The sequence below is a fragment of the Pelmatolapia mariae genome, linkage group LG2 (genome assembly GCF_036321145.2).
Source record: "Pelmatolapia mariae isolate MD_Pm_ZW linkage group LG2, Pm_UMD_F_2, whole genome shotgun sequence".
Classification (NCBI taxonomy): domain Eukaryota; kingdom Metazoa; phylum Chordata; class Actinopteri; order Cichliformes; family Cichlidae; genus Pelmatolapia; species Pelmatolapia mariae.
In genome coordinates, this window is record NC_086228.1 from 27,489,142 (window position 1) to 27,505,752 (window position 16,611).

The following is a 16,611-nucleotide window of genomic DNA, read 5'->3' on the forward strand; positions in this document are numbered from 1 at the left end:
ATTAGATTGATGTTTCCAGATAATAACTTTAAATACTAATACTCTGATATTTTTATACAAAATATTTATAGTATTTAAATTTATTTTTTAAATAATTTTCAAATCGGAACATGAATACTATGTCAGGAAAACGGACAGTGAATAACGGCCGGTAAAATGCCTTTCTGTGACGTTATAGAAGATAAATGAAGTAATATCACATGACTGCAAACTATTCCGTTCTCCAACATAAATGTCTTACCTCTTCAGATGCTCGTCTCCGATCAGGTAGCACTAGAGTATTTGCATGACTCCCAGGTACTATAGTAGATCCTATACTCATTCTGGGTCCAACTAGCATGTACCGCTTCTCTCCTGATCTGTACTGGATGCTGTGACACAGTGTCCCATCATAATTAGTCTCTGGCAGATATTTAGAAGTATAGTCTGTGGATTTGGAGCACTGCATCGCAATCAGCACGATGATGCTTATGAAAAAAAGCACAGAAACCGCTCCCAAAGTTACCATGAGGTAAAATATGACATTACTGTCCTCATCATCTTTTGCTGCACTTTTAACATCAGAAGCTGCAAAAGCCTCTTTGGGCTCCACAAGTTTGACAATCACAGTAGCTGTTGCTGAGAGAGAAACGTTGCCGTTGTCTTTGACCAGTATTACCAGTTTATGCTCAGCCTCGTCAGTCTCTGTGAATGAGCGAAGTGCTCTGATCTGTCCTGTATAGCGGTCCAAACCAAAGAGACTGTGGTCAGTAACCTCCTGCAGTGAAAAGAGCAACCAACCGTTATATCCTATATCAGCGTCATAGGCTCTGACTTTAGTCACCAAGTGTCCTGCGTTGACGTTTCGGGGAATCTCCTCCACACCTTTAGTCGAGCCATTGGAGCTGAGTGGATACAGGATGACTGGAGCGTTGTCGTTCTGATCCAGGATGAAGACGTTGACTGTGACGTTATTGCTTAGTGGCGGAGTTCCAGAATCTGAGGCAACAACTTGGAACTGGAAAGTTTTCATCGTTTCAAAGTCAAAACTTTTCAGCGCTAAAATTTCCCCATTTTCAGTGTTTATGTTTAGAAATGAAGTGACTTTATTATCTTCACTTCCATCTCTGATAATATGATAGGAAATGCGCGAATTGTCATTCTCATCACGATCAGAGGCTTTAACAGAAAACACTGAAGCTCCTGGACTGTTCCCCTCAGTAACATAGAAAGTATATGGGCTGAGTGAAAACTCTGGACGGTTGTCATTCACATCGGACACCGTAACGCTTATTGTCTTTTCAGATGATAACGGAGGCTGACCTGCGTCTTTTGCTGTTATTGTCAACTTGTATTGTGACTGTTTTTCTCTGTCCAGAGGGGATTTGGTCACTAATGAATACATTTTGTCCTGTAAAGATGGTGACAATGCAAACGGAACATCGTCACCTAAGGAACAAATGACTTTTCCATTAAGACCAGAATCAAAGTCGTTTACACTAATAAGAGCTACTGTAGTTCCAGGTCTCGAATCTTCTGGGATGGAGCTGGAAAATGAAGTAACCTCAATCTCCGGTGCGTTATCATTTACATCAACAATCTTAATAATTACACTCTTTTCCGTAGTTAACGGAGCCAAACCTCTATCTGACGCCTGAATTTCAATCTCATATTTATCCTTTTGCTCATAATCTAGCAGACCTTTTACAGTTATCTTTCCTGTTGACTGGTCAATATCAAAAAGGTTAAACACATTATTACTCACACTGTTGCCAAATGAGTAAACGACATCTCCGTTCTGACTGTGATCTGGATCACTTGCATTCACTTGTATGACTTCTGTACCTACTGGAGCATTTTCATTGAGCTTAACCGAATAAAGATCTTTTGAGAAAATGGGCGTGTTATCATTCACATCCAAAACATTTACCAAAATGTTCATGTCTCCAGATTTTGGTGGCTTCCCCCCATCTAGTGCGGTCAGCACCAATGAGTGACTGTGCGCTGCTTCCCTATCTAGTGCTTTTTGTAAAACCAGTATAGGTATTTTACCATCATCTCCTTTATCCCTCACTTCTAAACGGAAGTGGTCGTTGTGGTTAAGTTTATACTGCTGCACAGAAAACTGACCACTGTCTAGATCCCGTGAAGGTTTTAACTGAAATCGTGCTCCAGGTAGAACGGATTCTGAAATCTCCAGTATTTTATTTTCCTCTGGAAAAACTGGAGCATGGTCATTTATATCGAGCACATCTACTCCTACATAATGGACCTCCAGTGGGTTTTCTAGCACAGTTTTAACATTTATCACACACGTACTGCTCTTCGCGCACACCTCTTCTCTGTCGATCTTTCGGCTCACATACAGGATACCATCGTTCTGATTTACGTGGAAAAGGGGTTCAGCACCGCTAGAAACAATCCTGTACTTCCTTGTTTTCAGTGTGCTTTTATCTAATCCTAGATCTTTTGCAATGTTTCCAACAACCGTTCCCTCGTTAGTTTCCTCTGAGATCGAATACCTCAATTGTGCCGACGCCAAGCTCCACAAAAACAGGACAACAATGCAGATGACATCGCGTCGTCTCCCCATTCCTTTCTCGTGTCCTCTTTGTTCCATGGTTACACCCGAAAGCATCAGTGTCACTTATAAGATCAATCCAGCACTGCAGCGATCCAATACAAATCGTCCATGAGTAAAGAATAATCACCCTTTTCCTAAAACGAGCATAAGCACGAACAGCGTATTCCCAAGCTCAGAAACGACTGCTGTAATATCCAAACCGGGACGCTATCGAGAGGCTCAACCAAAATGCAACGACAGAAAACACATTTAATGCTGCCTCTTTTCACTATACTGACACCTTGTGAGCAAAACAATCACTACAGAAAATCAGAACTATGTGAAACTTAAATCGAAAGTTCAAACCATGTGTTATTCTTATTTTGAAGTTCTCGACATAAATTTAGGGGTATTTGTAAATAAATTATAAGGTAGTGCACTCTTGAAAAAACGCTCAAAGAAAAAAAGTATCTGAAAGTGTGGAGAAGATTCCCTCTAAATCACCAGTAAATTAAATTACTTCATGTCATTAAATTTGATTTATATGTCATATCAGTTACAGCTAATAGAGCTCTGTTGGGACTGTTTACTGTGAAGTGAGCATAAACATGGTCAGGACCATGGACAGCCTTGCCATAAACTTCAAGAATTTCTAGCTACATTTTGTGACAATATTACATTTCCTACACAAGTCACCAGAGGAATTTTAACTTTTTGTAGTCTATTGCTACAGTACATTCAGTCAGTTTTGTTTGCAGACTGATCTTATCTGCTACTACCAGACAAAATATGGTCATATTGGGTTATGAAAGATAATGTTCAAGAAAAAGGACATAAAAGTGGCAAGACAGCATGAAAAGACAGACAATGACCTTTCGTCTATTTGTTCTTGTCCAGTTCAAGCAACTGAGACCTACTAACCTCCTAATCATAAAGAAAAATGTAATGACCAACACACAAAGTTTGCCAAGTTAAACAAATGAGCACCCCTTTTTCTAAAAGTATGCTAAGGCCATAGAAAAGTATATACCATAGAGTATGCTTTGTCAAAGAAATAAACACTATTCTGCATACTTTTCAAAGTTTTACTTAAAAGCAGCAAATCCATGTCATGCCAAATCATCAAAAGAATTCTTAGTTTTACCATGATCACAATCTCGTCATCATTTTAACTAAAAAGTTATCCAACTCAGTCAGACTCAGTGAAACCTATAGATTCAGGTAAATTTAAAAAAGTTTTTTTTCTTTCTTTCTTTCTTTCTTTTTCTTTTTTTGTTAGTCTGTGTTGAAATAATGATGTCTTTTTTCTGACATACATTTGTCATAAAATAAAGGTTCACACTAAACAAATCAGTTTGTGCCTGGTGCATATTGATGCATTTAGAGTAGGTTTTGGGAAAAAAGGTTCTTTAAATATGCCTTACCTCAGATGTCTTTCTCCTATCAGGAAGCACTAGAGTATTTGCATGGCTCCCAGGTACTATGGTAGATCCTATACTCATTCTGGGTCCAACTAGCATGTACCGCTTCTCCCCTGATCTGTACTGGATGCTGTGACACAGTGTCCCATCATAATTAGTCTCTGGCAGATATTTAGAAGTATAGTCTGTGGATTTGGAGCACTGCATCGCAATCAGCACGATGATACTTATGAGGAAAAGCACAGAAACCGCGCCCAAAGTTATCACGAGGTAAAATATGACATTACTGTCCTCGTCATCTTTTGCTGCACTTTTAACATCAGAAGCTGCAAAAGCCTCTTTGGGCTCCACAAGTTTGACAATCACAGTAGCTGTTGCTGAGAGAGAAACGTTGCCGTTGTCTTTGACCAGTATGAGCAGTTTATGCTCAACCTCGTCAGTCTCTGTGAATGAGCGAAGTGTTCTGATCTGTCCTGTATAGCGGTCCAAAGCAAAGAGACTGTGGTCAGTAACTTCTTGCAGTGAAAAGAGCAACCAGCCGTTATATCCTATATCAGCGTCATAGGCTCTGACTTTAGTCACCAAGTGTCCTGCGTTGACGTTTCGGGGAATCTCCTCCACACCTTGAGCAGAACCGTTGGAGCTGAGTGGATACAGGATGACTGGAGCATTATCGTTCTGATCCAGGATGAAGACGTTGACTGTGACATTGTTGCTTAGTGACGGAGTTCCCGAGTCTGAGGCAACAACTTGAAACTGGAAAGTTTTCAGCATTTCAAAGTCAAAACTTTTCAGCGCTAAAATGTCCCCATTTTCAGTGTTTATGTTTAGAAATGAAGTGACTTTATTATCTTCACTTCCGTCTCTGATAATATGATAGGAAATGCGCGCATTGTCATTGTCATCACGATCAGAAGCTTTAACAGAAAACACTGAAGCTCCTGGATTATTCCCCTCAGTAACATAGAAAGTATAGGGGCTGAGTGAAAACTCTGGACGGTTGTCATTCACATCTGACACCGTAACGCTTATTGTCTTTTCAGATGATAACGGAGGCTGACCTGCGTCTTTTGCTTTTATTGTCAACTCGTATTGTGACTGTTTCTCTCTGTCCAGAGGAGATTTGGTCACTAATGAATACATTGTGTCCTGTAAAGATGGTGACAATGCAAACGGAACATCGTCACCTAAGGAACAAATGACTTTTCCATTAAGACCAGAATCCAAATCATTTACACTTATAAGAGCTACTGTAGTTCCAGGTCTGGAATCTTCTGGAATGGAGCTGGAAAATGAAGTAACTTCAATCTCAGGCGCATTGTCATTCACATCAACTATCTTAATATTTACACTCTTTTGTGTTGATAGAGGAGCAAGACCTTTATCTGATGCCTGAATTTCAATTTCATATTTGTCCTTCTCCTCAAAGTCTATCTGCCCTTTTACAGTTATCTCACCTGTCACAGGGTTTATGTTAAAAAGCCTCAATAACCTAGAATGAACAACACTGCTAAATGAGTAAACGACATCTCCGTTTTGACTGTCATCTAAATCCGTTGCATTCACTTGGACGACTACTGTACCTACAGGAGCATTTTCATTAAGCGTAACAGAATAAACATCTTGGGAGAAAACAGGTGCGTTATCATTAATGTCCAAAACATATATTAGAATTGTCATCTCTCCAGATTTAGCAGGTTTGCCCCCATCCAGGGCCGTCAGTGCTAATGAATGGGTTCCCGCTGCTTCCCTATCCAAAGATTTCTGCACAATTAATATTGGTATTTTCCCATCTTCTCCCTTATCCTTTACTTCTAACCGAAAGTGGTCGTTTGAGCTAAGTTTATACTGCTGAATGGTAAAAGGACCGCCGTCTGGATCTCGTGCGGGCTGTAACGGTATACGTACACCGGGTAACGCAGACTCTGAAATTTCCAGCGTTTTCTCTTCCTGTGGAAAACGAGGAGAGTGGTCATTTACATCCAACACCTCCACTGCAACGTAATGTATCTCCAGCGGGTTTTCTAGTACAGTTTTCAGATTTATTAAACACGAAGTGCTCTCCGCGCACACCTCTTCTCTGTCAATCTTCCGGCTCACATACAGGATGCCGTCATTTGGATTTACATGGAAAAGGGGATCTACATCACTATTAACAATCCGATACTTTCTCTCTTTTAACGTGCTTTTATCTATTCCCAGATCTTTTGCGATGTTTCCTACCACAGTCCCTTCGTTAACCTCCTCCGAGACTGAATATCGCATCTGCGCCGAAGCCACAGTACACAAAAGCACAGCAGCCATGCAGCCAAGGAAAGATCCTCTCCCACTTCGCCTCTCGTGTCTTCTTTGTTCCATGGTTACACCCTAGATCACAAATATATCTTCAGATAATCGATTGCTGCAACATAACGACAAAATCCAAACGTTCCTTATATGAAAATACTCATCTTCCGTCTGCAATGACGGACATAATGCCAAAGAAAGACGGTAGTAAGCTCAACAACGGCCGCGAAAAAAGAAATGGAACCAAAAACCCTGGTGGGAAACTCGTGCAAGGCTTCCTGTTTGGATTACACTGACACCACGCGATCTGCGTTCTCACTGCAGGGAAAAATACTATAACAGATTTTTTCATGTTTGACAAAAAAAGTGACACAAATCTCAAAAACATCAGAAGGGTCTGCATAACAATATACAAGAAACAGTTATTATACAACAAAATTAAGTGATATGAGTCAACACGATGCGTTAACATCAGTAAGTTTAAAAAAGAATATTTCAGTTCAATAGAAATTCAATCAAGCGAGTCCAATAAAGAACTGCTAATGCTACAGTGCTGCCTGACACATGCTGAGGCTTTTGGATTGCTCAGGCGCCTTATTTCATTTATGCCAGTATTTTAAGCAAAAGAAGGTTGGGAATAGAAGAGAAGGAAACTGTTAAAAGAAGAGAAACAGTGGAGATTGTGAAAAAAAATCCCACGTTCATCACTGTTCAAAGAGAAATTGCACAAGTTGTTTTTTGATTACTTTAAGAATAGTAAATATTCACGACCTTGTCGTCGTCATAAATGGTTATTTCGTTACGAAGCATGCCATTAATTTCATTCCAGACGAGCTACTAATAAAACAAATGTAAGAAAGGATTGAGACCAGGAAATGTGATGCAAATGTCTTACCTCCTCGGATACTCTCCTCCTATCGGGAAGCACAAGTGTATTTGCATGGCTGCCAGGTACTATAGTAGATCCTATACTCATTCTGGGTCCAACTAGCATGTACCGCTTCTCCCCTGATCTGTACTGGATGCTGTGACACAGTGTCCCATCATAGTTAGTCTCTGGCAGATATTTAGAAGTAAAGTCTGTGGATTTGGAGCACTGCATTGCAATCAGCACGATGATGCTGACGAGAAAGAGTACAGAAACTGCGCCCAACGTTATCACGAGGTAAAATATGACATTACTGTCCTCATCATCTTTTGCTGCACTTTTAACATCAGAAGCTGCAAAAGCCTCTTTGGGCTCCACAAGTTTGACAATCACAGTAGCTGTTGCTGAGAGAGAAACGTTGCCGTTGTCTTTGACCAGTATTACCAGTTTATGCTCAGCCTCGTCTGTCTCTGTGAATGAGCGAAGTGTTCTGATCTGTCCTGTATAGCGGTCCAAGGCAAAGAGACTGTGATCAGTCACTTCCTGCAGTGAAAAGAGCAACCAACCGTTATATCCTATATCAGCGTCATAGGCTCTGACTTTAGTCACCAAGTGTCCTGCGTTGACGTTTCGGGGAATCTCTTCCACACCTTGAGCAGAGCCGTTGGAGCTGAGTGGATACAGGATGACTGGAGCATTATCGTTCTGATCCAGGATGAAGACGTTGACTGTGACATTGTTGCTTAGTGAGGGAGTTCCAGAATCTGAGGCAACAACTTGGAACTGGAAAGTTTTCAGCATTTCAAAGTCAAAACTTTTCAACGCTAAAACGTCGCCATTTTCAGTGTTTATGTTTAGAAATGAAGTGACTTTATTATCTTCACTTCCGTCTCTGATAATATGATAGGAAATGCGCGAATTGTCATTCTCATCACGATCAGAGGCTTTAACAGAAAACACTGAAGCTCCTGGATTATTCCCCTCAGTAACATAGAAAGTATATGGGCTGAGTGAAAACTCTGGACGGTTGTCATTCACATCTGACACCGTAACGCTTATTGTCTTTTCAGATGATAACGGAGGCTGACCTGCGTCCTTTGCCGTTATTGTCAACTCATATTGTGACTGTTTCTCTCTGTCCAGAGGGGATTTGGTCACTAATGAAAACATTTTGTCTTTTAAGGATGTTGATAGAATGAACGGTACATCTTCATTTACACTGCAGATGACTTTTCCATTAAGACCAGAATCCAAATCATTTACACTTATAAGAGCTACTGTAGTTCCAGGCCTGCAATCTTCTGGTATTGAGCTTGAAAATGATGTTACCTCAATCTCAGGTGCGTTATCATTCACATCAATTATCTTAATATTTACACTTTTTTCTGTGGTTAGAGGAGCCAGGCCTCTATCTGACGCCTGGATTTCTATTTCATATCCGTCCTGCTCCTCATAATCTATTAAACCTTTAACAGTTAATTGTCCTGTTAGTGAATTAATATCAATAATGCTTAATATGTTTTGATGCATACTGTTGCTAAATGAGTAAACCACATCTCCGTTAGGGCCATCATCCAAGTCTGTTGCATTTACCTGAATAATTGGTGTTCCTACCTGAACATTTTCATTTAGTGTCACTGAATAAACGTCTTTAGAAAAAATAGGCGCGTTATCATTGATATCCAAAACATTTACGAGAATATTCATGTTACCAGATTTCGGCGGTTTACCCCCATCAAGTGCTGTCACTATTAGTGAATGGCTTCTTGCAGTTTCCCTGTCTAAAGATTTTTGAACAACTAAAATAGGTATTTTTACGTCATCTCGTTTATCCTTAACCTCCAAACGGAAATGTTCGTTGTTGCTAATTATATATCGCTGCACTGAAAACTGACCACTGTCTCGATCCCGGGCGGCTTTCAGCTGAAATCGTGTCCCGGGCAACACTGATTCTGAAATCTCCAGTGTAGCACTATTTTCCGAAAAAGTAGGTGAATGGTCATTTACATCCAAAACTTCCACTTCAACATAGTGGACCTCCAGTGGGTTTTCTAGCACTGTTTTCACATTTATCACACACGCACTGCTCTGCACGCACACCTCCTCTCTGTCAATCTTCCGACTCACATACAGAACGCCATCGTTTGGATTCACGTAGAAAAGGGGATCATCGTTACTTGAAACAATCCGATACTTCCGGTCTTTCAACGTGTTTTTATCTAATCCCAGATCTCTTGCTATGTTTCCAACTATAGTTCCGTCTTTAACTTCTTCAGAGATCGAATATCGTAATTGCGCTGAGGCTACAGTCCACAAAAGCACAGCAGCTACACATCCTACCAGACATCCTCTCCTCATTTCCGACTGGCGTTTTCTTTGTTCCATGGTTCTATCCAAAATCACCAGTAATCCATCACAAATAGTTTTTTGACGTTTAAAAAAGACTCCAGGGGTTACCTGATTACAAATACTCCCTTTTTAAACAGGTAAAATGAGGCAAACGCAGACTAGAATAAGAACAGAAAAACTGCGCTAATGTTGTACTGAGACTGGTGTGAGGAGGAGGACGGATTACAAAGTTATGACGACAATATCTTGAGCTGCTGATTTTTGTTATCGCACTGACACCATGCGAGCAGGTGTCTCACAGCAGAGAATTCGTCCAGTTTTTATCACATCTGTTTAATGCAAAATTGTTTTATACTTGGCTACAACTCATACTGTCAAGCCACAAGACAAAATAAAGGCGTGGTGTCCAGAGTCAATAAGAGATCTCAATGCTTCCCCTAATAAAAAACAAAACAAAAAACAAAAACAAGGCCTTTCAGAAAATGATCTAACATTGTTTTCTAAAGCCAAAACAATACGTTAAATTATCTACAAACTGTACGTTTGTCTTTTTGTACTTGTAATATTCGAGGAACAGAGAAAGCATGGGAATCCTTTTCAGCACCATGGACAGCAATTACAAACCACAAGGAAAACTACGGCCCATTAAGATGGTTGCGTAAGGATTGATATTTACATATATTAGATAAACATAAGTATATTATAAACTGCTAAGTGTCAGGTTAAGAAGCTTCAAAATATGACAAACGTGGAAAAATGTTTCTGGACATAAAATACTGCATATGTTTCCAGAAACACATTAAGGTTTTTTGTAAGAGGTCTGGTTATGAATACGTAAGCTTTCTTAAGCCATCACAAATTCATGAATAGAAATATGCTTATTTCGTAAAATAAAATAAAAACTTTTAATATCTCTTACCTCTTCAGATGTCCTTCTCCTATCAGGCAGCACTAGAGTATTTGCATGACTGCCCGGAACTATAGTAGATCCTATACTCATTCTGGGTCCAACTAGCATGTACCGCTTCTCTCCTGATCTGTACTGGATGCTGTGACACAGTGTCCCATCATAATTAGTCTCTGGCAGATATTTAGAAGTATAGTCTGTGGATTTGGAGCACTGCATCGCAATCAGCACGATGATGCTGACGAGAAAAAGTACAGAAACTGCGCCCAAAGATATCATGAGGTAAAATATGACATTACTGTCCTCATCATCTTTTGCTGCACTTTTAACATCAGAAGCTGCAAAAGCCTCTTTGGGCTCCACAAGTTTGACAATCACAGTAGCTGTTGCTGAGAGAGAAACGTTGCCGTTGTCTTTGACCAGTATTACCAGTTTATGCTCAGCCTCGTCTGTCTCTGTGAATGAGCGAAGTGTTCTGATCTGTCCTGTGTAGCGGTCCAAAGCAAAGAGACTGTGGTCAGTAACTTCTTGCAGTGAAAAGAGCAACCAGCCGTTATATCCTATATCAGCGTCATAGGCTCTGACTTTAGTCACCAAGTGTCCTGCGTTGACGTTTCGGGGAATCTCCTCCACACCTTGAGCAGAGCCGTTGGAGCTGAGTGGATACAGCATGACTGGAGCATTATCGTTCTGATCCAGGATGAAGACGTTGACTGTGACATTGTTGCTTAGTGACGGAGTTCCCGAATCTGAGGCAACAACTTGGAACTGGAAAGTTTTCATCGTTTCAAAGTCAAAACTTTTCAGCGCTAAAACGCCGCCATTTTCAGTGTTTATGTTTAGAAATGAAGTGACTTTATTATCTTCACTTCCATCTCTAATAATATGATAGGAAATGCGCGCATTGTCATTCTCATCACGATCAGAGGCTTTAACAGAAAACACTGAAGCTCCTGGATTATTTCCCTCAGTGACATAGAAAGTATATGGGCTGAGTGAAAACTCTGGACTGTTGTCATTCACATCTGACAACGTAACGCTTATTGTCTTTTCAGATGATAACGGAGGCTGACCTGCGTCTTTTGCCGTTATTGTCAACTCATATTGTGACTGTTTCTCTCTGTCCAGAGGGGATTTGGTCACTAATGAAAACATTTTGTCTTTTAAGGATGTTGATAGAATGAACGGTACATCTTCATTTACACTGCAGATGACTTTTCCATTAAGACCAGAATCCAAATCATTTACACTAATAAGAGCTACTGTAGTTCCAGGCCTGGAATCTTCAGGGATGGAATTTGAAAACGAAGTAACCTCAATCTCAGGTGCGTTATCATTCACATCAACTATCTTGATTATGACGCTTTTTTCTGTGGTAAGAGGAGCCAAACCTTTATCTGATGCCTGGATTTCTATTTCATATTTGTCCCTTTCTTCGTAATCTATTACATTTTTAACCGTTATTTCCCCTGTCATTGAATTAATGTCAAATAGATTTAATATATTTTGATTCATACTGTTGCTAAATGAGTAAACTATCTCTCCGTTAGGGCCATCATCCAAATCCGTTGCATTTACTTGTACGACTATTGTGCCGAGGGGAATATTTTCACTGAGTGTAAAAGAATAATCATGTTTAGGGAAAGCAGGTGCGTTATCATTAATATCCAAAACATTTACCAGGATATTCATGTCACCTGATTTCGGAGGTTTGCCCCCATCAAGGGCCCTCAGTATTAGTGAATGGCTTCCTGCTATTTCTCTGTCTAAAGATTTTTGAACAACTAAAATAGGTATTTTACCATCGTCTCCTTTATCCTTAACTTCCAAACGGAAATGGTCGTTGTTGCTAAGTTTATACTGCTGCACGGAAAACTGACCAATGTCTCGATCAAGCGCAGCTTTCAGCTGGATTCGTGCTCCGGGCAACACTGATTCTGAAATCTCCAATTTCTTGTCTTTTTCGTGGAAAATGGGCTCATGGTCATTTATATCTACAACCTCCACTTCCACATAATGGACCTCCAGCGGGTTTTCTAGCACTGTTTTGACATTTATTACACACGCACTGCTCTGCGCACACACCTCCTCTCTGTCAATCTTCCGACTCACATACAGAACACCGTCGTTTGGATTCACATAGAAAAGGGGATCCGCATTACTTGAAACAATCCGATACTTCCGGTCTTTCAACGTGTTTTTATCTAATCCCAGATCTCTTGCTATGTTTCCAACCACAGTTCCGTCTTCAACTTCTTCAGAGATCGAATACCGTATTTGCGCTGATGCTACAGTCCACAAAAGCACAAGAGCTGCACATCCAACCAGATATCCTCTCGCTATTTCTCGTTCACGTTTTCTTTGTTCCATGGTCTTATCCTTAATGTTCAAAGATCTATCACAGAAAACATCGCGACGTCGTGATAGAACACAGTGTTTTTCCCTATTGTAAACAATCCTGTTCTTAAAAAATAGGAAAAAAATAGGAATAAAATGATCGCAATTACAGGGAAGAATGAGAACAGAAGAGAATGCGGTAACGTCGAAGTGAGAGCCTTACCAGGAGGAGGAACCACATTACAATGAGACAACGTCACACACTGCTGATTTGTGATATTGTACTGACACCATGAGACCAAGTGTTTCTCTTCGGTGAAACGAAGTATTAGCGTACCAGCTAAATGGTACACTGTTCTGTATCTGCCTGTAAATCTCTGACCAAACGCGATCGATAGTTGAAAAGAGACAAGCCTTCACCTTCAATCACACACTACTGTGGCTGAGGCTATTCCTTCTTGTGTGCTTAAATTATGAGTCCAAACATCTAAAACATACACACAGTAACGACAAACGATTAATCCTGACTTTACTTCCATTATACTGACACCACATGACCAAAAGTCTAACTGCAGACAACACACTAGTAATGCATTAGTTAAAAATAAGTAAAATGAGTACCCTGGGGTAATACCAACCCAATGCTTCTTTTGTTGTATTCTCATCATGTAGGAATATTAAATGTTTACTCTGTGTCGTTACAATTGTTGCCAAGAACAAGTTCAGATTCCTGGTTCGTTATATGAGTTACAACTACACATCCTTGAAACAGGATTTTCAACACCATGGATAGCGATAGTCAGAAACTTCACCTTGGTCCAGTTGAATTATGCGTTGTTATCGTTCGTATTTTTTATAAAGAAAAAAAAAGTAAAAACACCCCTAATTAAAAGCCTGATTTTTTAAAATTTGTTTTAGTTCCTTAATCTGTCTTTGCAGCTGGATGTTTTTTAAAAGTTGTTTGACTTTAGAATGGCATTTAATATATTAAACATACTCTATGTCTAAAATGACTTATCTCTCGTATTTTAAAGAAAAGCCTAGCTCATTTAATTTTATACTGACACAGAGAGAGAATAATAATTCTTACAAATAAAATCTTGGCAGATGTTCTCGGGTATCGCTAAAGTTGTTTCCATAAGTATTAGTTGTAAACACAAATTTCCACAAACTATAATCAGTGCATGAATGCGAATGTACTGTGCATTTATTTAATTGGAAAATGTTGAATATTCCTTACCTCTTCAGATGTGCGTCTCCTATCAGGAAGCACTAGTGTATTTGCATGACTGCCCGGAACTATAGTAGATCCTATACTCATTCTGGGTCCAACTAGCATGTACCGCTTCTCTCCTGATCTGTACTGGATGCTGTGACACAGTGTCCCATCATAATTAGTCTCTGGCAGATATTTAGAAGTATAGTCTGTGGATTTGGAGCACTGCATTGCAATCAGCACGATGATGCTGACGAGAAACAGTACAGAAACTGCGCCCAAAGTTATCATGAGGTAAAATATCACGTTATTGTCGTCCTCATCATCTTTTGCTGCACCTTTAACATCAGAAGCTGCAAAAGCCTCTTTGGGCTCCACAAGTTTGACAATCACAGTAGCTGTTGCTGAGAGAGAAACGTTGCCGTTGTCTTTGACCAGTATGAGCAGTTTATGCTCAGCCTCATCAGTCTCTGTGAATGAGCGAAGTGTTCTGATCTGTCCTGTATAGCGGTCCAAAGCAAAGAGACTGTGGTCAGTAACTTCTTGCAGTGAAAAGAGCAACCAACCGTTATATCCTATATCAGCGTCATAGGCTCTGACTTTAGTCACTAAGTGTCCTGCGTTGACGTTTCGGGGAATCTCCTCCACACCTTGAGCAGAGCCGTTGGAGCTGAGTGGATACAGGATGACTGGAGCATTGTCGTTCTGATCCAGGATGAAGACGTTGACTGTGACGTTGTTGCTTAGTGGCGGAGTTCCAGAATCTGAGGCAGCAACTTGGAACTGGAAAGTTTTCAGCGTTTCAAAATCAAAACTTTTCAGCGCTAAAATTTCCCCATTTTCAGAGTTTATGTTTAGAAATGAAGTGAATTTATTATCTTCACTTCCGTCTCTGATAATATGATAGGAAATGCGCGCATTGTCATTCTCATCACGATCAGAGGCTTTAACAGAAAACACTGAAGCTCCTGGATTATTCCCCTCAGTAACATAGAAAGTATATGGGCTGAGTGAAAACTCTGGACTGTTGTCATTCACATCGGACACCGTAACGCTTATTGTCTTTTCAGATGATAACGGAGGCTGACCTGCGTCTTTTGCCGTTATTGTCAACTCATATTGTGACTGTTTTTCCCTGTCCAGAGGGGATTTGGTCACTAATGAAAACATCTTATCCTGTAAAGATGGTGATAAAGCAAACGGAACATCGTCACCTACGAAACAAATAACTTTTCCATTAAGACCAGAATCCAAGTCGTTTACACTAATAAGAGCTACTGTAGTTCCAGGTCTGGAATCTTCTGGTATTGAGCTTGAAAGTGATGTTACCTCAATCTCAGGTGTGTTATCATTCAAGTCAACAATCTTTATTTTTACGCTCTTTTCTGTAGTTAGAGGAGCCATACCTTTATCTGACGCCTGGATTTCTATTTCGTATTTTTCCCTCTCCTCATAGTTTATCAATCCTTTAACGCTTAACTCTCCTGTTAATGGACTGATAGCAAAGAGATTTAAATCTTTTTGATTTATACTCTTACCAAATGAATAAACTACATCTCCGTTAGGTCCATCATCTAAGTCTATTGCATTTACTTGTACGACTATTGTACCAAGTGGTGTATTTTCATTGAGTGTAACAGAATAATCATCTTTAGAGAAAGCAGGAGCGTTATCATTAATATCAAGAACATTTACCAGAATATTCATTTCGCTTGATTTCGGAGGTTTACCCCCATCCAGCGCCGTCAGTGATAATACATGGCTTCCTGCAGTTTCCCTGTCTAAGGATTTTTGAACAACTAAAATAGGTATTTTTCCATCATCTCCTTTATCCTTAATTTCCAATCGGAAGTGATCGTTGTTGCTAAGTTTATACTGCTGCACGGAAAACTCTCCACTGTCTTGGTCACGTGCTGCTTTCAGCTGAAATCGTGTCCCGGGTAATACTGACTCTGAGATCTCAAGGGTTGTCTGGTTGTCTTGGAAGCTGGGTGAATGATCATTTATATCCAGCACTTCTACTCTAGCATAATGGACCTCCAGTGGGTTTTCTAGCACAGTTTTAACATTTATTACACACGCACTGCTCTCTGCACACACTTCCTCTCTGTCAATCTTTCTGCTCACATACAGAACACCATCGTTTGGATTCACATAGAAAAGGGGGTCCGCATTACTTGAAACAATCCGATACTTCCGGTCTTTCAACGTGTTTTTATCTAATCCCAGATCTCTTGCTATGTTTCCAACCACAGTTCCTTCGTTAACCTCCTCGGAGATCGAGTATCGCAACTGCGCTGATGCTACAGTCCACAAAAGCACAGCAAATACGCATCCGACCAGATATCCTCTCCTCATTTCCGACTGGCGTTTTCTTTGTTCCATGGTGAAAACGAAATTTTTCAATAATCCATCACAATGACTATAAATCTGTTGGAAATGCAAAAAATAACAACCTCGTTCTAGCAAACACTCCTGTGATATTTGTACATGCAAAAACTGGTGTAAACCCAGAGAACAATCCGCGAAACGATGCTCCCCTTGTCGATGTGAAATAGTTAAGAGGTGGAACCAAAAAGCAGTATGGACAAGCTTGTGGGTGGAAGGTTTTCTATATCGCACTGACACCATGCGAGTTTTATTGTCATTACAGAAAATTGGCTTCATATTGGATTATTAGAGCAG

The 16,611-nt window shown here is 40.1% G+C and overlaps 2 protein-coding genes across 20 annotated transcripts in view; both read right to left on the reverse strand.

The window, feature by feature from the left end:
• LOC134644677 (protocadherin alpha-C2-like) overlaps positions 1-16,611 on the reverse strand; it is a 199,885-nt gene that overhangs the window by 128,142 nt on the left and 55,132 nt on the right. Inside the window, exon 1 of one of the 19 annotated variants that reach the window (XM_065469912.1) lies at positions 10,386-12,743. The exons of 16 other annotated variants lie outside the window; for them this stretch is intronic. In XM_065469912.1, the coding sequence (XP_065325984.1) occupies positions 10,386-12,743 (2,358 nt within the window). Of the gene's footprint in view, positions 1-241; positions 2,756-3,966; positions 6,472-10,385; positions 12,744-16,611 lie in introns of those variants that run through there. 2 more of the 19 variants (XM_063497947.1, XM_063497809.1) reach the window with 2 other exon arrangements.
• LOC134637848 (protocadherin alpha-3-like) lies at positions 13,918-16,343 on the reverse strand. Its single transcript, XM_063488377.1, has one exon. The coding sequence runs from the start codon at positions 16,309-16,311 to the stop codon at positions 13,918-13,920; it is 2,394 nt and encodes a 797-aa protein (XP_063344447.1). The 5' UTR covers positions 16,312-16,343.